The 24,142-nt window shown below is 24.9% G+C and overlaps 3 protein-coding genes across 9 annotated transcripts; 2 read left to right on the forward strand and 1 right to left on the reverse strand.

Moving 5' to 3' along the window:
- Positions 1-377: 377 nt before the first annotated feature.
- LOC126895689 (rho GDP-dissociation inhibitor 1) lies at positions 378-24,069 on the reverse strand. Of its 4 annotated transcripts, XM_050667850.1 has the most exons (6): positions 23,818-23,974; positions 23,540-23,748; positions 23,176-23,285; positions 22,433-22,547; positions 20,739-20,968; positions 378-387 (listed from the first exon to the last, which is right to left on the reverse strand). In XM_050667850.1, exons 2-5 carry the CDS (start codon positions 23,733-23,735, stop codon positions 20,766-20,768), a joined length of 624 nt encoding a protein of 207 aa, XP_050523807.1. In that variant the 5' UTR covers positions 23,736-23,748; positions 23,818-23,974; the 3' UTR covers positions 378-387; positions 20,739-20,765. The 4 variants fall into 4 exon arrangements, with proteins under 4 accessions (XP_050523807.1, XP_050523808.1, XP_050523809.1 ...); XM_050667851.1 differs by lacking the exon at positions 378-387 and having other exon boundaries at positions 20,122-20,968; positions 23,921-24,069; XM_050667852.1 differs by lacking the exon at positions 378-387 and having other exon boundaries at positions 20,122-20,968; positions 23,540-23,737; positions 23,921-24,001.
- On the forward strand, positions 5,559-8,595 carry LOC126895690 (serine/arginine-rich splicing factor 2). Its single transcript, XM_050667853.1, has 4 exons — positions 5,559-6,018; positions 6,956-7,087; positions 7,887-8,041; positions 8,130-8,595. The coding sequence occupies exons 1-3, from the start codon at positions 5,837-5,839 to the stop codon at positions 8,038-8,040; spliced, it is 468 nt and encodes a 155-aa protein (XP_050523810.1). The 5' UTR covers positions 5,559-5,836; the 3' UTR covers position 8,041; positions 8,130-8,595.
- LOC126895688 (putative RNA-binding protein Luc7-like 1) lies at positions 14,393-20,175 on the forward strand. 4 transcript variants are annotated; one of them, XM_050667845.1, is made up of 8 exons: positions 14,393-14,538; positions 14,611-14,697; positions 14,770-14,864; positions 18,982-19,080; positions 19,145-19,363; positions 19,421-19,633; positions 19,697-19,824; positions 19,908-20,175. In XM_050667845.1, exons 2-8 carry the CDS (start codon positions 14,637-14,639, stop codon positions 20,002-20,004), a joined length of 912 nt encoding a protein of 303 aa, XP_050523802.1. In that variant the 5' UTR covers positions 14,393-14,538; positions 14,611-14,636; the 3' UTR covers positions 20,005-20,175. The 4 variants fall into 4 exon arrangements, with proteins under 4 accessions (XP_050523802.1, XP_050523801.1, XP_050523803.1 ...); XM_050667844.1 differs by having other exon boundaries at positions 14,393-14,697; XM_050667846.1 differs by lacking the exons at positions 14,393-14,538; positions 14,611-14,697 and adding an exon at positions 18,536-18,628.
- Positions 24,070-24,142: the final 73 nt, after the last annotated feature.

Here is a 24,142-nt window from a genome sequence, read left to right on the forward strand (position 1 = left end):
ATTTTAATATAAAAATATGGTTTATAAAATGTTTTTGTTAATTAGTTTTATCAATAATAGTAATTTTAAACAACCAAACTTGTGGTGGTATTTGAAACTATTTATAATTGCTATGAAGAATATAAAAAGTTAATATTAAAATCAAACATTTTTATAAAACCTTTTGTTAATTATGAGTGTCATACTTTGTTTATGCTTTATAATAAGTTGATATATCTAGTCATTAGTATTATTAAGTATTCTGTAAAATTATTATGTATTATTTATAAAGTATTATAAGATCAATAAAAATCGCATTTTAACTAATTAAATTAAGGGAAATAATTTTATTATTATTGCTATTTATTTTTTTTGTAATATTTTAGTTAAATAAATAACTTATGTATAATTATTTGGTTTTTTTGTTTTTATTCTTCTTTATTAAATATATTAATTAAAGCAAATAGTCATCAGTTTAAAAAATTGAGACATTGAGGATCGCTGTTTGAAACTACTTATATCGTAGCAAAATTTTTCCATACTGCTAATTATTTTAAATAATAATACCGTCAAAATATATTATGCTTGAGAAGAAATTAACAATAATAATGTAACAGAAATAATAAGTATTGAAAAAATTGACCGATAGCAGAATAAAAGAATAAAAAAATTTAATGTCCCAAAATTTTATCTATTTACACTTGAAAATACAAAATAAAAATAGATTTTATATAAAAAAAAAGTTACTCAAACAGAAAATCGATTTCTGAACTATAAAAAATACAACTTATTTCTTTTTAACATTGTCGCAAGACAAAATTAGAGACATTGTGTCTCAGATTATTCTATTCCTAATTACAAATGTAAATTGTCCACAATTATACTTTCCATAAGTTGTATACGATATAAAGTATTATTATTCAATATTATAATAATTCGTTATTTTGTAGAGCTCCTTATTTATTTTTATCAATTAAACCACATTATGTTATGATTTAATATAATATTTGTTGTGTTTATTCAGTTAATAGTTAAATTGATCAAAAAATATGATTCATTTAAGCTTATTGAATGTACTTTAAGTATGAAAATTGTAATAAAACTAATGTCGATGTATGAATAGTTGGTAGAATAGTATAAAACGTTCTCCGCTGTGCCATCGGTGTTTATATGCTAGATTAATTATATACATCATATACTAGAAAATAAAAAACTTAATTGTACTAATAAATAAAAGGAAATCTGTTCCTAACCTATGGTAACATATATAGCCATAAGCCATGTATTGTGCGCGATCATTTTTAAAAGTATATTATGAATGATATGTAGTTCATTACTATGTCATTTGCAAAAGATGTTTAGATTTTCGAAAGGTTAATCTTCTCTTATAAACGAATTCATAAGCATTGTTGTATTTACCGAACGTGCTTTTCTCCCTTGGCAATTTCTCCCCTATTTCCCTTGAGCTGTATTTAAAACCTATAAGAGACCAAGGTGTATATGTACCTACAAAGATTAGGATTAGAGATGTTCGGGTAAATCATGAGATCAAAAGGAGGGACATCAATTGTTGTGAAAGTATTATACAAAATGTATATACTGAGCAATATACAATCGACTGTGATATTCTTAAAATTTTAACATAGACCACCAACCCCTAAAGACATGAAATGACATGTAATACCGAATAAACCAACTGCAATACCTATACATAATATTTTATTATTATACAGTGTAATATATAATGCACCCTTATAACTTAAAAGTATATCATTTTAACAATGTGACAACACTTTTATAAAATAATGTCTTTATAGGGACATCATCTTATAAATGATAACTGTTGTAGAAATTACTTAAAGGTAAATAAGTTAATTAAGTAAATAACAATTTGAACACCAGTAAAGTAACTTAGATTAATAATGCGTATCTAAATAGTTTTCCATAATTTTAAATTAACTATACAATAGCTGTAATAAGTTAAAATCAAGAACAACATTAACTGTGCTCAAAATATACACTTGCTTTAATTCTGTTATTATTTTTACCCCTTACGACCTAAAGTAGTTCTCCTTACTACCACCCACCACCTACAAATGCATAGTAGACTTAGCGGTATGTATGCTTACAAAATAAAAAATAAATCAAAATGATAGCCCTTGCTAGAATTGATTTTTTAGTAGGATGAACTAGTAAATTATTCAAGCCGAGTGATATAATAAAAATATTAAATCTGCCTAGTTTAAGTCCTATGATTTAAGACAAGTTTCTTTAATTTCAAACAAACATAAAAATAAACAGTAGTTCAATCTATTAAACAGATTAACTTTTTATTCTATAAAAGTAAGTAACATTTTGTGAAATAGACTTTTCAACAAATTGTTATAAAGAAAAAATTATATAATTTAATGATTGTTTTAAAATTATTAATTATAAAATATCCACGGTAGCGTAAGTCATTATATCTTATTAATCAATTTTTTTTTTAAATATTGCTTAAAATTTCATAATAATTATTAAATGAATATATAATTATTTAATTATTACTTGATTCACTTATCACTTGATTATTAAAATTACATATTCAATAATTCAATTTGAGTTCACTAGGATTCAGAAAGATTCTCTGTCATACTCATGTTTGATTTATTTGTAAATTTAATACCTTCTTAATGATATTTAAAAACGTGTCAAGATTTTTATGAAAGTAAAGCTAACTCATAAAATCCAATTTTGTTAGAATGATTGTAAAATATATCTTGTTTTACCATCATAGGATCCTTAGCCTAATTCGAATTTTTCAGTTAATTGCGTAAATAATATGCACAAGATAAAAATTAGCTATTATTATGATAAAATTAGTTAAAATGACTCAATGAACGTTAGATGGTTAGTTCAAATACAATAATTGTCGGATCAGCCAACATTTAACCGAACCCAATTATACTAATAAATATATCGAGTAAAAAAAAAAAAAATACTAAATTAAACGTTGTTTAAAAAATGTTCATTTATTTCTTATCACTAAAAAATCTTCATTTCAATATAAAAAAAGTATATCTTAGATTTTTATCGATAGACTGCAAATATTATGGATAAATAAACTTTTGTACTGAGAAAATAAAAGAAACAAACCAATAGCTTATTAAGCCACGATGGATTTCACAGACCTAAATGCGCATTATATTGGATCTTAATAACTTCTGTGATTGCATTTCTTGTATGTGTTTATTGTGGTACCTTCCTACTTTGTACCATATTTGCTTCTGTGTATAATGTGCGTACGCGAATGTGTATGGCCACCGGGCTTGGGACCACCCATCTGAACCGTTTAAAGCCGACAGAACACATGTTGTATAAATAAGTTAATCCGCGGTACACATTGTTTGGCCTTTTGTGAAACCGATATACACACACGGCGTGTTTTATTGTTTGTGGCGGCGACGGCCCGGTTTCATCCAATGATCCAGTGTGTCCGCTCCAGTGTGAAATTGGAGTTTGGATTTGTGTCCCGGTGGCCTCGGCTTGCTCGTGAATAAATATATTATACCTATAATATTATACGTGCGCTTTCGACAGGCCCCGCCTAACACAAAGCCATTGTACATATTATAGTGTGGTGTAGACCATAGACTCAGCGGTTGGGATTTTCATCGTCGAATATACACCACTATATTATAATCGATATGTTTATTTGGTTGAGTCGATGACCCAAGCCGCTTTTTCAAACAATTAGGTCTCGATCGTCGGAGGTGAAGGCGGTGTTGCCACTCGATTGGTTTCATAGATGCGTAATCTTTATTGATTCATAATTTTTTTTCCTTTGAATAATCCATAGAAATGTACAAACTTTTCAGACAAATCGGCGTCTTTGAGTTTTTGAAATCTATGAATCAAAAGTAAATATAAACAAGTTCGAATTCGACGGGGCTCTATAGAATATCCTGATGCGTTATGAACACTCAACATACGTTTTTGAGCTATACAATTATGGTATGGTAAATTATTTTATAGATAAATAGGTTTCATCATGGAAAAATTATGGCATCACGAAATACTTGAAAAAACATTACTCTATAGAAGCTACGATGAAATAGCTTTGTGGTTTTTCAAGCTACGAATAACAAACTAGATTAGCTCCCGGAAGATTTAACTTCTTTATGATGTGAATCAATATCGTATTTTAAAGACGAGAAAAAAAAAGGAAAAATCTAATCATGCTTAGATGAAATGTACCTGAGTACGTGCGTTAGTCTAGAACAAATGTGTTCAGTTAATCTATTCTAAGCCTAGGCGCGCGAATAGATAAGACAAATCACTGGTACTAAATATGGTTTCCTTCTACTTTAATAATACTTTTATGGAGCCATAAATGTGATTTTTCAACATTTTTAGGGGCACTACTGACATCTTAGAGGATTCTATAGAATCTTATAAATAGCCAAACAACCCTCTTATTTTCATCTCTGATCTTGGAGCTGGCGTTAAATATAAAAATACGATATTTTAAAATTTATTTTTATTACCTTTGATTTTTTCTTGGCAGCTTTAAATGGATAGTTAGAAGTATTAACGTGTTAAATTAAAATTTTTTTTCCACCATATTAGTTTCGTTCATTATAGTGTTTGATTCAAGTGAGACTATATTCGAAAAATTAAACGTTGAATTCGATTACATCTTACTTGTTTTGACCTTTTAATTTTACCTAATATAACATTCATAAGATACTTTAAAATTCTTTAATAATATGAGTTTATTTTCACTAAAAAAGCATAATAATCTAATATTGAATTTAAAATAATTTTATAAATAAAACGACGGCTTTCGTGACAAGTCACTGACTAATATGATATGTTTTAATATCTACAACGACCATTATACCGATTAGAATTAATGATATCAATAATTGAACAGTTGATAAAGTTAGTTTGATAAGTAAGCAAGTAGGTGTGTAGTTATAGTTTACCAACAATAGAAATTATCACGACATTACATTTTTTTTTTTTCGTTTTAAAATAATTCAGAATATTGTTATATTTAAAATAATTAATTGACATACAGTAATTTTTCGGCAGTTAGGACTCAATGTCAGCTGATACTTAAAAATCAAATTTTGCTAATTAGGGTAAAAAACTCTTACATGAGACCCCTCCAGATCGTTCCTACCTCTACTACCAAAATGATACGGAATTTTTTGTTAAGAGGACGTAGTGTACATTTTTTCATGTGTGACTAAAACAAATAATCTCGAACAAATAATTTTACTATTCCTTATACGTGAAACTGATTTTTTTTAAGAGGACCTTTTTTTAGTTTTTTATTATACAAAATAATAATATCTAACAATGGAGCATTGTTAATTTTTGGAAGAGGTATTGCATCTAAAAATAAATATAGAACGAACCTTATTATTTATAGAGCCCTAATTATAGAGTAATTTCAAACTGTTACTTTTCAGTTTTTAAGTTGTTGGAGTAGAAATATTGTTACCAACTCTATAAATAATGTGTAATATTTTATTATAAGTTGGTAACACTGTAATAAATGACGCTTAGAGTTTTTTCACTAAATTAATGGATGCTTGTAAACGTAATATTCAATGTAAAATAAAAGTGATCACTTTTGTGTGTTGCATGTATTGTGTGATCCATTTAAAAATTTTAAGACGTTAACTCTACATTTTCAATTACATATTTTACCCTTATTGTAATAATTTCGTTGCCATTTTATTTGTTTCAAGTAATACTTTTATGTAATTTGTTTGAAAAAGTAGGAGCCAAGTATCTTGTGTGAAATATGTACTATATTTTGTATTAGTATTATTGTGTAACTTTAATAGCACAAAAAGCATTCAAGATGAGCTACAGTCGACCACCGCCTAGGATTGAAGGCATGGTGTCCTTAAAAGTTGACAACTTAACATACAGAACAACACCTGAAGATTTGAGAAGAGTTTTTGAAAGATGCGGCGAGGTTGGTGATATATATATCCCACGAGATCGTTTCACTAGAGAAAGTAGAGGTTTTGCTTTTGTCAGGTGAGTTATTAAATTCATTCTTATTCATTACCAAATTTTGCAAAAATGATTACAACTTAACTTTGAGCTGTTGATACAAATAATTTCATCTGTTGAGTTGAGTATCCTCTTTAGGGGTTGATATTCCTCTTCGTGGTGATTAGCTATGATTTTTAACTTTGATCTTATATGATTTGCATCAAATTAAGCTTATAATATTTATAATAATAGTGTTTTTTAATAATTATTTTATGAACTAGTATTATAGGAATATTTTTACCTTTTAAAATTGTGTGATTTAATTTTAAATATATTTTAGAACTTTTGAGAATAACTATATTTTGTTCTAATATCTCATTTTCTATTTTATACATCCTGATGATATCCTTCCTGTAGTCTAGAATACTGAGCATAGACATGTCAACTGGTAGTATCCTGGGGGTACTAAATGCAATTTGCAAAACCTAGAATATATATTATATATCTTGTGTACACAAAAAGAGTTTAGGATAATTTGGAAAGGCACTAAACATATTTCATTCTCACAAGAAAAAATTGTATATACAAATAAATTGAATTTTTTATTGGTAGGGAGAAAAAAAGATGAATGCGCCCCTCTTCTAGTAGAGCCCTGTTGATACAACTTGCAAAAAAGGTTTGAATATTCCTACAATACTACAAACTCATTTTTTTATATAATGTTACTTGAATGTAATCTGAACAAACATAACTATCATAATATTTGTATTTTAAAAAGTTTGTTTATATTATGTACTAAATTTAAAGAGTTTATCTCAAGTTTTCTTTTAAAAAAAAAAAGCATTATTGGTTACACAATATATAATTTATTTATGAAATCTTTTGGTCAAATTATTTCAATTTAGATAAACAATAATGCTAGGTACTTACTATTTGATCTTTTCTTTCATAATAGTTTAGTGATATTTTATGTTATTAGATTTTACGACAAACGTGATGCTGAAGATGCACTAGATGCTATGGATGGTCGTATGCTTGATGGTAGGGAATTGCGTGTTCAAATGGCTCGTTATGGACGTCCAACATCACCATATAGGAGACGTCGTAGAAGGTACATTAATAAATACATTCTATTTTTGAAATTTAATAAAAATGTAAATTTATTTTTAAATAATTACCATTTTTTGTTAAATCAGTTAATTATTATTATTATGTATTTATATATATCAAGAATACTTTAAAAGAACATGTCTATAGTATATTGTAGTTGATATTTTTTATTTATAAATTTTACTTAAAAATTATTATACTATAGTCAGTGTTAAATTATGTCATATTTTCATTTACCCTTAATCGTTATTCATTTTATAAAAGACTATGAGACTTTTTGAAAACACATTGATAGCAGCGACTATTTTCAGGTGTGGGGTGTAATTGGGGAGTGGCGGCTGAGTGCTGTGGCTGAGGCTGTGCTAAAGTGTAATAATCGTGCTGATTGCAGCAGAAGGCGAGGGCGTTGTTCCTGCCACTAGCAGATGCGTGCTGAGTGCTGACTAGCTGCTGTTCAGCCAAGTGCCAGTTGCAGATTTCAGTTTGCTGAAAGATTTATTTTTTTTTTTAAATGCTCTCAAAATTGAAACTGTATAGGGTTAGGAAACTTAAATTTTATACACCTTTACGCTCATTAATTTTCATTGTATTAATGGAATTCATATAATTGTTGCTGAACAAATTCCCAAACAAGTTGGGTTTTGGTCATAATGTGCGTAAATAACTACAATTTAATTTTTGTTTACTTTTATTTTCTGAACAAATAAAATGCACTTAATTATAAATATGCAAATAGTATCACTATCATAATAATGAACTGTACCTATTTTACATAAGTAACTCTAATAATCTTAATCTAGGTCACGCTCACCTAGGCGTCGATCATACTCTCGGTCAAGGTCAAGAGGACGTAAATCACGTTCTTATTCAAGATCTAGATCACATTCTCGTTCTCGTTCTGGTTCTAAAAGTTCAAGAGGGCATTCAAAATCTGCAAGTCGCTCACGATCTTAAGGTAACAATATCATTTTTTATTTTAATATTTTGTACAGTGAAGTATAACTACCTAGATAACTCATAATAATAAAATAATTTTATTTTAGGTTTGATGTCTTAATTGTGGAAATATTTTCATTGATTTTAGTTTACTGAACGCCACTAATTTTGGTTTTACTGTAATATTTAAACTTAATTCTTTTTAATAAAAATTGTTTGAATAGAATTATTTTAATAGTATTAAGTCAATATTTGTAGCTTGTATTAAAAACATAAATTAGTAATAATTATATATATTTATTATTATATAACTTCATAATATCTAGAAATGACTATGTGATGATTTTACTCTCTTAGTTAATGATATTCTGTAAAATTAGCAGTATAAATTTTTTTTATGTATGATTAACTTGAATACTGTAAGTGATTAATAAATAACCAATAATAGAAATAATTCCAAAAAAATACAGTTAAATTATTTCTGCAAACTTTTACGCTGTTTTGTGACAGTTTAAATTAAACTTTAATTAAGGCAAAAAATTTAAATTTTCAATTAAAGTTGACCTTCAATAACTTATAGTTTTCTAGTTATTATGTCAAAATATATTGTTTTAATAAAACATTTTTGACTTATTCCTACTTTTTGACCACAAATAACTAAATTTATAATAAAATCAATAAAGTAACAAATGTGTTCACTTTTATACATATTTTAGAAAACAAAAAATATCTAGAGTGTATAATTTTTGTAGTAAACTGTTATATTCAAATTACATATCTGAATTTCAATTGTTAGTTTGACTCAATTTTCCAATAAATTATGTTTTTTAAACTTGCTTTACTAATATACCATAATGAATACCTATTGATAAATTTTATCATCTGTAGAATGTAAAGTGTTTTAAGAAATGTTAAAGTTTTTGAACAAGCTAAAAAAAAGCAAAGTATTGTTTTTATATAATTTTGAATTAAATTTTTTAGATTCTATGTAAAGATAGAAAATTTTAATTTAATTTTTTTTTTTTTTTTTTGTCACTACTTTTTCAACTCTCACCAAACCCATTTCTTTCAATAATGCGTCAAAATATCACAAACATTTAAATTACCTTTACATATTAAAAAAAATGTCCCTCGTTCCTTGTAAATAGAGGAAATCTTCAAAAAAATTACAATTTTTAAAATCGATAAATTTTGATATTTTTTCCTCTTAAAACTACCATAACATTTTGAAAAATGTACGTACCAAAATAATTTTTTTATATATAGAAACCTTGGGTATTTTCCTTTCATTTGCTGTAAATTTTTTGAAAATCTGACTTTACTTGCCCACAGGGGGGTTTGAAAGTAGCAAATTTTTCTCAAACTTCAATGTTTTCAACTTAACTTTTAAAAATGATAGAGAAATACTGCGTCCTTTAATCATTTGTTAAATTAAAGATTATTTTACGTACTATAAGTTAAAAAAAATAATTGTCCGATGACTAATCTTCTACGTGCAAACAGCTGCTATAGTTAAAAAATTGTAATTTTGTGTTGAAATTTTCGATTTAAAATTTTCAACTTTAAATTGCTATAATTTTTTGAAAAATGTATAATCAACACAAATTTTTGTTTCTAAATACCTTATATATATATCTTATCCGACATCCTTTTTTTTAATTCTGACAATTTCCTCTTGTATAAAAGACGTTCAGAAACATTTGATTAAAAAATAGAACTACTAAAAATACTGAGTCTTTTAAATATATGTTAAATTATAGTTGATGTTACGTACTATATGTTAAAAAAATAAAATTTGTCTCAACGACCTATCTTCAATGTGCAAATGGCAGACAAAGTTGAACAAAAAATAGGATTTAATTTTGCTTTTGGAATAATCTACCAATTTCTTGAAATATTACATGATTTACAGATTTTCATCGAATCCGTTTGATTATGATAGTAATTTTAATCATAACAAACAGAATATATAATATGCAGTATATTAATATAAATTATTATTTAAACCACGAGTTGCATAGAAATACTTAGTAAGACATCTATTTTAACAATTTGTTACAATAAAACATTTTTAACGAAATTTTGAATTTTTCAANATATATTGACAATTCTTCTACCACTTAATTCTCTAGAAAATTGAAGTTTTTATTGAATACATAAGTAAATTATTAATGAAATGCTTTACTGGTTATTCGGTTCATTTTCACTAATCGATGAAACACTATTTTTTTCCATATGGATACTTAAACTATGTTCCGATGTACTATAGTCACTTGAGTAAAAAAGATATAGAAAAAGCTATTTATAAATATTTTTAATTAAATTATAAATAATTTTATAAGTCATAATTATTTCTTAATAGGGGTTGAAATATTTTAAAAACTATTATGATATAATTACTCACTTGGATTGTGACCATTCTGTCATTTCAGAACTGGAGGGCGTATCATGTATGACCATACTGATTCTTAGTTTAAAAAAAATCAAAAGATTTTATGATAACAGTGATGTAAATAAAATTTTTATTAATCCTGATTTATACTATTTTTCAATAAACTACGATTTAGAGGAGTACTATTTCTTACAGAATGAGATATATTATTATTATGTTAAAAATTAGAAGGTTTAAAATGTGTGGTAATATTATCTCTACATTTTTCAAAGTTAATATAAAAAGCTTATGATATATTTAGAAAAAAAATTTTATAAATAAAAACATTTAAGACCCTTGCGATAAATCCGGATTAATACTATTTTGAAGTAAATTATGATTGAATGAAGTGATATTTGTTATAGGATGAGATTTTTCATCATAATTTGATGTTGACTCATTATGTGGTATTTCATTCAATTTTCTATATAAAATAATTATTCGTCTTATAATAAGAACATTAAAAAATTTAATATGAATTTAAGGTATAAATTTTGAAGTATGTTTTTTAATATCTAAATAATATGTATTATATATATTTATAAATATAATCGATTTTTATGATAAATATAGTCTCAAAATGATGTGACTACTTACGACCTATTTTTATAGAATCTTTTCTGGATATTCTTCATTCTTAATTTAAGTTACGCTTTTGATAAAATATTTTTTCTTTTACAAGCACGTTGCTTTTTAGGTGACATTATAAGTAACGCGAGTTTCACAAAATACACAAAACGTGGTAAAGTTTAAATATCAACTTTCAGTGTAACGTTATAATGCACAATGAAGCAAAAAATAAAAGTATAAATTTTTATTTGGTCAGTATAAAATTTGTTAAAGATATTACCAAGAAATAATACACATAAGCGAATGTATATTAGATACATTTGTTTATACCAATTATCAAACAAACGGATATAGAAATCATAAAATAAATGCCACTTCACATTTATCAAAAAAATTAAAAATACCTTTATCATATATTATTTTTCTACCATTTCGTTCAAATTCAATTTCCAAAGAATTATTATTTATAACTTACCTTAAATTAAGATAGGCGTGTAAAATCTGGTATGTGCAAAAAATGTAAATTAAAAATGTTTATCTCTGAATTAAAACAATACGCAATTGCAGATTTTATTTTAGATTGAAAAATTTGAATGTCGAAATGCTCATATAAAGTTTAATTTAAGTTTATACTCACTATAATGCAAGTAAACTTAGTGCGTACGCCCACTCAATACATATATAAAATAAATATATTATGACATAGACAATCAGAAATTTGTAAAATGCTGTTTAATAACGCCAAGGCCTATTATTCGTGTTACAAACTTTTTGTAAAACTGATTCACGAGTCTTAAAACTCACAAAAAATTAAATGATATAATATACAACGTATAAATAAATTAGGACCGGTGAACTTTAAATTCATACTCAAATTTTTCATGACCTTTATTTTTTTTGTAAATAATTAATTTTTGGAGAAAGAATATCTAATTTTCGCCGACTACTAAAAAGACGGTTGATCCGTCCAGCTACCCACGAATATAATGTATACTGTGGACTCATATTCGTAACAAGAATGTTTTCTAATGTTACAAAATAAAAGTCCACGTAAATTTCTGACAGATACCCGATCAATTGATATTTTCATTATATTTACATTATTATTTACATGTAAAAATGACACACAGTAAAGTTAAAATTTAAGTCTCGTCACCCGTCAATAATAACAATTATTTTACAAATTCAGATAAGCGACTGCTAAATGGTACCCCGGTTCGTCGATAACAAAGTATAAAAATAACTGGTTTTGATTGTTGGCAAGGTAGCAGTTGAAGGGCGAGGGTAATCGGTTACCGGTCATTCAACAAAAAATTCGTCACGTTATAAATGCCACTAGGGACCGACACATTTCGATAGACAAACAATTCACTATTTTGCATAAAAACTGTTTTGCGCGGGACTACTTTATTTGATCTGTATCGATGCTTAAGTCCCAAATTTTTTACCAAATTATAAAGGAGAAAATTATCTGTGATCTAGCGTTTTTATAATTTTGATAACACAACTCTGAAGCTATTTATTAAACATTTAAAAAACCAAAAAAATAGGAATGTAAATATAAAGTACCAGAAATTATGTTAACAAAAAATTAAAAACGCTAGATCACAGATAATTTTGTCCTCTATAATTTGGTAAAAAAATTGGAACTCTAGCATCAATACAGATCAAATGAAGTAGTCCCGCGCAAAACATGTTTAAACCCGTTTTTCATTCTCTGTATGGCGTTCTCTTAAATAAGTTTCTGATCACATATCAATCTAAATAAAAAAATATTTTATTCCTCATCAAATTTTCTATTTAATATTATAAATTCTAAACTTGCAAATTGAGCTAAAATTGTGTTTAAAAGTTCAACGTTTTTAAATTATAAACTTTCATAAAAATCAACTTTAAAAGAACAAAAAAAAAGTTAAATATGTTATTTTGAATTGAAATTTTGCACGGAATGCTTTTAACATATTAAAAATTAATAATAACTTTATAAAACATTTTATTTCAATTAATTTCTTTAACGTGTTTCTAATAATTAGAAATTCCTTTTTTGAGATTATTATTAATTATTAATAATAACATCAAAAAAAGAGTGATTGAAAAAATCTAATTTATAACCTGAAATCAGCGTAAAAATTTGGTTAAATAGAGTATATGATTGGTCTATAATCATTAAAAAATATTTTATACTACTGATATGATTTTACTGTGCAATTTAGTATAAAAACGAATTTTATATTCCTATTAATTTGGAGATTTTTAATTAAAAAAAGGTATTTTTGAAATGGCCATATTTTTACAATAGTCTAATTTTGAAAATTACACGAATATTAGATAAAAAGACAATTTAAGATAGTTCAAAATTTCAAAGCGTCTCTTCTTAACTTCGAGGAGGCAAAATAATCACAATAAGTATACATTTATATTTATTTTAAGTAAGATTCATGTAAATTTTATAAAAATTGGTGGATTCATTACTATGGCAACCCTTATAAGATATTTTAAAATAAACAAAATTAAATTAAATTTGAAAACAAAAATAGCATGCTTTTTATCTACGGCACTCATTTACACGTAGAAGATAAGTTGCCGGGACAAATTTTATTTATAGTACTTTAACATATATTTATTAACGCAATATTTCCGAAATATTTTTAAAAGTTAAGTTGAAAAAATTGTCCTTTTTATACGTATATTTCAAGTTTTAATTTTCAAAAAAATAATAAAAAATTTATCAAATAAAAGGAAATTACCTAATGTTTCTATACGATAAAAAAATGATTTGGTACGTTCATTTTTCAAAAAGTTATGGCAGTTTTAAGAGGAAAAAATGCCAAAATTTACCGATTTTAAAAATTATATTTTTTTTGGAGGTTTCCTCCATTTTTTCAATTTTTAAGGGCAATATTTTCAACTAGATACTATTTGTGATATTTTGACGTATCGTTGAAGAAATCAGTTCGGTGAATGCTGAGAAAAAGTGTCGGCAGATACAAAAAACTAATATGTAACAAACGTTCTAAATTTAAAGAAAATTATAATCTTTGTAGTTGAAATCAATATTTCGACTTTTAATAACTAAATAATTGAATTATAAAAATTTAAGCTTATATAGAGTCCTATATATACTTTAAACATTTATTAAAGTGGAGGCAATTTAGGATGTAAAATTTAGGTTTTTTAGTATAATATTGTTCATCTCTTAAAAAATTTTGCGGTGATTTTAAATTAATTGTTAGACAAAATAATTTGCTTATTTGAATATTGTATAACCTCTTTGGTAAAGTGTTATTTAAAACCTTGGTTATAGTGTAAATCATGCTTTATTAACCAAGTCCATGATTTCTACACACATATGCAGCTATGTATTATGCCTAACACTGTTAGGCTAGCAGTGTTAGATACATCCTGAATCATAATATTTTATCTTTAATCTACATTATTATTTAGAGTAGTATAAGTTTAATGTTTAGATTTAAGGAAACGTTAACGTTCCTCTCGACGGTTGCGTTGTAGTACATGTAATATCTTTGTTTACACAACGTTAATTTAACTGCGCTTTGTATTTTACATTTTTTTTACTATCATTTAAGTTCCTGAAGTTTTAATTGCTTTAGTCATGTCAGCTCACGACCAAATGAGAGCCATGCTAGATCAGCTTATGGGTACAGGAAGAAATGGTAAAAAAATATTATCATTAACATTACACAATTATTACTCTGTTTATATCGAATAATTGGTAAAATTTTCAGGTGAAACAAGTCGCTATCAAGTACAATTCAATGATCCAAAAGTGTGTAAAAGTTTTTTACTTTATTGCTGTCCTCATGATATTCTAGCGTCTACTGTAAGTAAACATTTGTTACTGTGTAAAATTCATATACGTAAGAAGTTGAGCAAACTATAGTATTATGAATAATTTGATAAAAATTAAATGTATATAGTTAAATAAATTGTGTTCCAAATTTATTTATTACCTTAGTTTAGTATACTAATATTAAATCTATTTTAAAATCTAATCAAAATTTTTATTTTGAGAATGACTAGGATAAAATATAATCAAAACTAGTTTTTTGTTATCTGAAGTTTTAAATTTAAATTGTATTTTAAGATTATTAATATGTGGTGATAACTAATTGTAATATTTCAATTATTATTAAAAAAGTAAAATAATATATTTTTATTTACATAAAAGTACCAAACATAACTTTTTAAATTTGTGTTAGGTTAAGTTTTACGTAGTTTGAGTCAAAAAAGTAAATAAGCTGTGTAATATAATTTTAAAATATGTAAAATTGAATAATTTCAATAAATTTTTTAAAACTGAATATTTTATAACTTATATGGACAAAATTATAATTTCCTTTAAATTAAATAAGTGTTTTAAGATATATTACTAGAATTGAATAGCTGACTACATATTTATATTTTTAATTAGTATGGATTTCAACATTTTTTTGTATACTTTGCAAAATTGGTAATTTATTTAAAATGTTTAGCTATGTCTACAAAATTGAAAAAAGTTGTATTGACCACTACTTTGATTTAACAATTATATATGACAAATAAATGAACAAATTGAAATTTTTTAACTTAGTGTATTAATACAAATATTGATTTTCCAAAGGAATAAATGTGCTTAAGGTTTAGAAATATAAAATTTTGTTAAATTACATTTTTTTTTTAAATATTTTAATAAAATTATTAACAAAATGAATCATCTATAGTCAATTATTCAATATAGTATAATTATAATTTAGAAATAATCTAAAAAAATATTTTATGATAATTTGATATTTAAAAATTTCTGCATTGGAATTATTAAATATGGGTCATTTTTCAAATAAATACTTAGTCATTTTTTAATAAAAATATATACAGGATCATTAGAATTTAATGAACCGACAGAATTTTCAATCAAATAACATTTGCTATCAATTATGAAGTTTTTTTTATGTTTATCCCTTGTATCTCATAAAGATGTTAACTTAATTTTTTCAAATAACAACATATATAATAACTAGCTTATTTATTAGAAAATAACTAGTTTGATGATAACTTTTGGACCATTAATGTAGAAGTTAATAATAATAACAGGAAGTGAGGCGTGAGTCCTGTTATTTTTATCATTTAACATTTCTTAGCCTTTATTTCTCCTCTCTCCAAGATTTAAAAATGTTAGTTTTTGGATACTGGTCTAATATTTGTTATCAACCAATCTTTTTTTAAAATAGATTATTACTTAATAAATAAATAAGATAGTTAATTATGTATGTTGCTACTTAAAAAAATTAAGTTGTCACTCTTATAAGATATAATATGAGATAATTAATGGATAAACATGAAAAATATTTTATGATTGATAAATTCATAAAAAATCTAGCTAAATGATATTTTAAAAATTATGTACATAATTTTTATTTTATCAAAAAAAAAAAGTGCTGGTTCAATTAATCTAATGGCATTTAATTTTTTTTAATGACAGTACATATTTAACTAGTTTATAAAATAGTAAATAATCTTACCAAGATAATGACTGATAATAATTTTTGGACCAGTATTACAGAAGTTTATTAACAATTTAAAGTATAGACTAGAATGTGGAGTGGGTGCTGCTATTTTTATCACTAGTCATTTTCCGACTGTACACTTTGTCCTGCCATATAAAAATGAGAATACCTTTCAAAACACTTCCAAGTATTGTTATCGACTTGTCATTTTCTTATTTAGATTATTTCCTATTTTTTAAGTTAGTTAAATATGTATGTGGCTATTTAAAAAAAGAAAGTTGACACCCCTTTAAATTATGAGGGATGATTCTAAAAAGTAATTGTTTGCTGATGATTCAAAAACTATGTGTAACTAAAAGATATCAAAAATTATTTTGTCAATATTGTATTTGTTTTGTGAGTAATAGAGTGGTTTATGATAAACATATTACCCTGTATTATTTTACAATTTTTTTAATTCATATAAAAATTTAAGTAAGAAGATACAAATAAATTTCTTTCTCAAAAAAAAAAATTAATTAATTTTATGTTTGTAGTAAAAATTGCACTTTTTTTCTTTAAATAAGAATGTAACAATATTTATTAACTAATTATATATTTTTTATGTTTACATAAGTAATAAATATTTTACAAGAATTTATTTTTGAAATTTTTAAACACTTTTGCTAAGAAAAACAATTTATATCAATATTGGGGTTTTATTAATCAGATTAAAAATTGTGTCTGAGTTATCCATAAATATAGTTGTCTCTTATAAGGTTATTTTTCTACTAATTTCAACTTAAAATGTAAGTACTTGTAAAACATTTAATATAATTTACTTGTTTACATAATAATTAAATAGATAAATATGTATTATACAAAAGATGCCAATAAGGATCAATGACTTTAGACTACAAATTTTATATTAATATTTAATATAGTTGTTTAGGAATATATTTTTATTAATACTCATTTTATTAATACTTCAATGAAAACGTTAAGGGTAGTTTAAGGCTATGAATCTTAAGTTTTTATTTCCAATTTAATTTGTATATTTATGTAAAGATTTCTTAGTAAATAATTTATGTCAATAAATTAGTTAAAACCATATTTTTACCTATCAATGAGCATTTTTTAAATCATTAAAATAATTTTTCATGAAAAAGTTGACTAACATTTCCACTTCAAACTTTATAAAACTTAATGTAACTTACATTACAAGATTAACATCAGGAAATGTATTGAGATATTAATCCAATCAGGCTGAATGATAATGTATAATTATAAGTTAAAAATATTACCTATCATAATATGTAATACATATTTAAAGTAATTGATGTTTGCGTGTCTTAGTAGTAATAATATTAAAGAAATTAAAATTTTTTAATAATAATTCCCTTAATGTTCTTTGACTATTAAGAACCTGGGCTATTTTAAAATATTTTTACTTATTATTTATATTTGTTACAATCAATTATTTACAGTTTCAATTAAAATTTCAGAAGTATTATTTTTCAAATTTAATTTACAAAGAATTAAGCATTTTTTCTGTCATTGATTACTTATTGGCAATGTGATACATTATTTATTTATCATGACTTAACAATACATTCTACAAATAAACGTGAGTACATAACTAATGTAATAATATATTTTTTAATGATACTTAAATTAATTTTTTACATTAATAATTTAATGTCAATGCAAATGTGTTTAAAATATTAATATCAACAAATGTTGTTCATTTTAATTTAATTTTAATCATTTTTATAAATGATTATTAAACAATTTGCATATTATTAGTATTATAAAAAATATTTCAACTACATATGAAAAGTTAGACTACTTAAAATCGCAACTGGCAACTTGTGAGTAGTTTATTAATACTTAAATATAACTTAAAATTGTAATATTTATTGAGTCTTATGATATCATCAAGGACAGTATGTACATCAAATTCAGTTTATTACGTCTATTTGAATGCGAATGTTTTACTCTTAATCCTGATTATTGTCACCCTCTCTAGGAATAGTCACAAACGAATTGTGTTTTGATTCGTTACAAGACAGACAATGATACAGAGATGGGAAAGATGCTCGCCATCAATGCGTCAATGTCGGTGAGCAAATAATTAATTGGTCGTCTGTCTGTAAGTCAAACAATTTTGAGACAACGACAGAGCTATCTGTTAAACTATCTTATTATTAAGTATATGCTTATTATAACTATGTACTTTATTTTTAAATAATGACTGAGCATAATTCATTCAGGCAATTTGTCCTCTGAGGTGTATGCAGGTGTAAGTTTTCAGGTTTACTATTCATAACGTAAGTGAACGATTGGTATAACACATATTTCCATCATAAGAAATGAATCCAAATTTTATTTTCAAAATTTCCATAACTCCAAAATTCCTTTTAATGATGTTACCATAATAAATGTAGAATATATCTAACATAACTATTATTTCAGCGCATGGACATTGGAGAGTGTCCAAAAATACATGATAATGCATTGAGAGCTGATTTTGAAAAAGCCCAACAAAAGTTTGACTATTTCTATGATGTAGATGTAAGTATGCACTTTGTATTTCTTCAAATTATTATGTTGTACTAAAAATATATAATTATTATAGGCTACTGAACATTTACAAGCATTCATTGGTGATTGTGATCGTAGAACGGAAGCAGCTCGTAAAAGATTACTTGAAACTCAAGAAGAGTTAACAGCAGAAGTAGCAGAAAAAGCTAATGCAGTACATGAATTGGCAGAAAAAATAGGTCAAACATTAGCTAAAGCTGAAGAACTAGGTGCACAAGGTTTAGTTGATGAAAGTCTAAAGTTAATGAGTGAAGTAAGTAAATTATTCTATACTGCATTCAAAATTCTAATTGTATTAAATAAACTATAGATTGAAGAACTACGGAAGAAAAAAGCAGAAGCGGAAGATACATATAGAAATTCAATGCCAGTCAGCAGTTACCAACAACAAAAGTTAAGAGTTTGTGATGTGTGTTCTGCTTATTTGGGAATTCATGATAATGATAGAAGATTAGCTGATCATTTTGGAGGAAAATTACATTTAGGATTCATTAAGATAAGGGAAAAACTAACTGAACTAGAAGTAACATAACTATTTCTAAATAAATATCTATTGCTCATTCTCATTTATTAATTTTTTTTACAGAAAAATTACGAAGAACGTCGTGAAGCACGTCGCAAATTTGATGAACAAGAAAGATACAAAAGAGATGACAAAAGAAGTAGTTATAGATCAAGAAGTCCAGATCGAAGTGACCGTTATAAGCGTTCCAGGTATGATTATTTTGTGTATTTTCTACTGTTTTTGTCTGCTTTTATCTTTCAAGTATAATGATCAAATTAAATTTATTTTTTAGATCTCGTAGTCGTCATAGTAGACATCGTTCTCGTAGCCGCAGTCATAGTAGAAGTTACAAACATGACAGAAGAGATAGGGATAGACGACGTTATTAACTCTTTGTAATTTTATTTATTTATATCACTGGTCTATGTTTTTCTTTTGTATAAAAATAATTTTAACAATACAACACTAGCTGTTTATTATAAAATAATTACCATTATTATTAAAAAAATAAGACAAATTATAGCTAATACATAAAATAAAAGTTTTGTTTAATTAAAATATTATGTATATTAGATTTTTGACAGTACCAATGGTAGTATTATTGTAAAAATATCATTTAACAAATAATTTTAATTGCAATTTAATATTTTTATCAGGATAAAATTATACACAGTGTAAAGAGTAAAAAATTACTTTTTGTATGTTCATGTAAGTACAGTACTTGATAAACACATAAGAATAATAAAAGTTAATTAACCTTCATAAAATAGAATTATGTGATGTAATACAAAATAAAACTTAAGAGTTAAAATACAATGTATTGTTTTTTAATATAAAATTAAACTATGTGGTCCCTAAGTTTTTATATTTAAATATATTGTGCAATTTTATTAAATTTTGAACACTATTAGGAAAATATAATTTTACTTTGGCACAATTAATAAGTAGTTGAACATAAAATTGCTTTATTTATATAAAAACTTTGATCGTATAATGTTCAAAACATTTTGTTAGTAATGATTAATTAAGAATGATATATAAATCTAAAATGAAAAATAGTATTTATATAGTTTATATTATAAATATTTTATGCTTATAAGCAATTAAGTCATTAATTAACTTTGCTTATATATATAGCTAAATTTATTCTTTAATTATCCTTCCAGTCTTTTTTTATTTCAAATACCCATTCCCATTTTAAATGTTCATTTTTGTCATCATCAGTGAACAATGAATGAACTGTATATGAACCTCGAGCCATCATGCCACTTGGAGCATCTTCAGCTGGTGTGGTATAACTTTGAATTTCTAATTTCGGAGGGTATGATCCAACCATATGTGTCATTTTGTCCACTATACATAAAAAAATCACTTTTAAAATTACGAGTATTTTATGAACTAGAAAAATTTATTTACAAATGGTTCAAATAAAAATTTGTGTTTAACAAGTGAAACAATAACTAAAAATTATTATTTCTAATTCTTATAACTCATCACAATAGTTTGAACTAAACTACAAAATAGGGATAAACAAATTTCTTAATGTAATGTAAGCTAAAGAAACATTGGTAGGAATTCTTCTTATTAAATGTATTATTTATATAAATCCTAGAAAAATTATATAATTATTATATGTTCTAATGTTTAATCAAATAATGTAAATATCAAATAACTTACAAAGTCATAAAAAGTGTAATTGAGGCTCAGGGTAACTTGGAAATTTCACCCTGGATAACTATAATGATCAAATAAAACAGGGATATCAAAAAGATAAAAAATTTATGAATTTACCTAAGACAATAACATACCATGAGTTGGCCCAGAGATTATTAATATTATTTATTAAAAATACACTAGGAGTCTAGAAAGTTTTGTAATAGACATTAGAAGAATATACCTAAATGTATATGTTATATCAAAATATTCTAATTGATTATTTAAATAATGATATAGCTACTGTAAGAATATTTATTACTATGTTCTTACCACTTAAATTATACATGTATTTATATTTACTTAATTTGTAATACATGTTACTTAGCATAATGGGAGATGCTGACGTGACAATTCTACTTGTCTGTCGGCCAGAACTACTGACGTTAAACTAACAAAGGGTGTTGTGTATGAGTGGCTGTTATAGACATAGTTTTTGATACTATTACTTTTACCTTATTTATTTTGCTAATAACTTAACTTATTTCATTCAACGATTCATCTATCTCCAATTGTCATCATAGCCAACCAACTCTGTCTCACTTGGATATACCTACTAACCAACTATACTACAGGATTCAGGTCAGAAGTATTTTACGTTACATATAACGTATATAATATTTACTGAATATTCAAGGTATAACTTTACTTTGTCGTTGATATAAAACAATAGTTTAACTTTATTATATAATCTTTTAATAGTAACTAAGTTACATGATTTCCTGACTTTCATTCAGGTAATTAAAACTGATTTAAGGAGATAGGGACAATATTTGGGCAGACTTTGAATAGCTTCCGATTCTTGGTTTCAACCAAGATCATAAACAGACCCCTAACACTACCTATATATGAGAATTTTGAATTAATCATTATTTTTTTCATTTAGCAGTTTTAATTTATTTGGTTGCTTTTAAAACAATATTTTTACTAGAGTTTTATCAGAAATTAAAAGAAGATAAATTTTTTGAATAATTTTATATCAATTTATACATACATGTAATATATTACTTATGAATATATAAGTATAATTATATTATAATATATTTTAAAAAGTATTGTCAAATTAATATTAAAACTAAATTAAATTAATACATAAAGTTTTACCTGGTACACCTAGACGATAAGTTTTTTGTACATATTTTAAACCATGAACTATTTCACGTTGAACAATGAAATCTATTCTGATTTTATAAGAAATTCCTTCTTTAATAATAAAAACCTATAATAAGCAAAAATTTCAAAGAATAATTTACAGAAAAGTGTGTATCAATATTGATTAATAACTTTAAAATATAAATAAAAAAATATATATATATATGTATAAGGTGTTTGATCATTTGATTTCTATTAAATAATTTTTTTTGGCATATTGAAGTGTTACTTATTTTTTGATTTTTAAGTGGTTAAATACTTTTAATACCCATCCTTTTTTCTTATAGAGGTACCAACTTTGTTTTTTTTAAATAGCAACCTAAATATTTAACTAGTTTATATAATTAAAATAATTCAATTCACAATGACTGTAGTCAATAAAAAATTTTGAATCAATAGTTTGGGAGTTATAAATATGTTTTTACTTAGATAGGAGGAGTAGTGTAGCAGGAAAATATATAATGATAAAAATAACAAAACCCACACCATGCTTCTAGACTATATTTAAAAATGGTTATAACTTCTAAAATACTAACAACTTTATTAGGAATAGACTTAAAAAATATCTAACCATTCAGATATTGAAAAATAAATACTAATAAACAAGAATTCTTAATATTATTCTACTAATAGAGTTGTTCATGATTCACGGATTACTTTATATACATATATGTATTTTTTTTAATGAAAATTACTTGTTTTTTTAAATTAGTTAAATCTCCAGACAAATCTAGCTCCATGTCAGGTCTATCAGCAACACATAAAGCTAATTTTTTAACAATTACTTTATTTGGATTGTTTTCATCTATGAAAAAAAAGATAGAAAACATTAAACAAAAAAAGGTATTTTTATGTATAAAATTTCTTATTTCATGTTTAATATATTAAAAATGTATTGCTTAAGTGAAGTAATACATTTCAATTTCTGATTTATTAAAATATTCATAAATCCTATGACTTAAAAATATACATATGGAAGTTTAAACTATTAACATGTCATAGTCATATGATATTTTCAATCTTGAGAGATAACATTCCAAAACAATATTCATTAATTACCAAAAATTATTTTTCCACTATTAGCATCACCCAAAAGTTTTTCTTTGTACTTTTGTAAACTAGCATCATCTTTGTCAGCATTTAATAACTCTTCAATTGATTTTTCTGGAGGTGGTTTGTAATTGGAATCAATTTCATCATCATCATGAACAGCCAGTTTTTCAATGCTTTCTTTAATCGAATCTCCTTCGGACATAGCTAAATGAGTGCTATAAATTAAAGATTTAAAATATGAGTACGTACGTAAAGTTTTAAAAATTGAAATCTGCGTTACTTACTGTACACAATATTACAGATACAGTTATTGATCAAAATATTCAAGTAATAAGAATTTTAGTTGTTGATTCAAAGAACTAAAAATTTATTGGTGTTAATACTTACAGTGATATTCCGAAAGTCTGGTAGAATCGTTCTCCTATTACAATACACGAAGAATTCACTTATAAGAATGATAAAAGTAATTATGATAATTGATAATAATAGAATTATTTATTTCAGGGACATTGCAAGTAGACACATATGAATAAACGTGTTTTTTTTTATCATATAACTTATACTTAAAAAATGTGACTACTGACGATATGTCAGGTATTTAAAACTGGT

Source organism: Daktulosphaira vitifoliae, unplaced genomic scaffold (assembly GCF_025091365.1).
Source record: "Daktulosphaira vitifoliae isolate Bord-2020 unplaced genomic scaffold, ASM2509136v1 Scaffold_1, whole genome shotgun sequence".
In the NCBI taxonomy this organism is placed as follows: Eukaryota; Metazoa; Arthropoda; class Insecta; order Hemiptera; family Phylloxeridae; genus Daktulosphaira; species Daktulosphaira vitifoliae.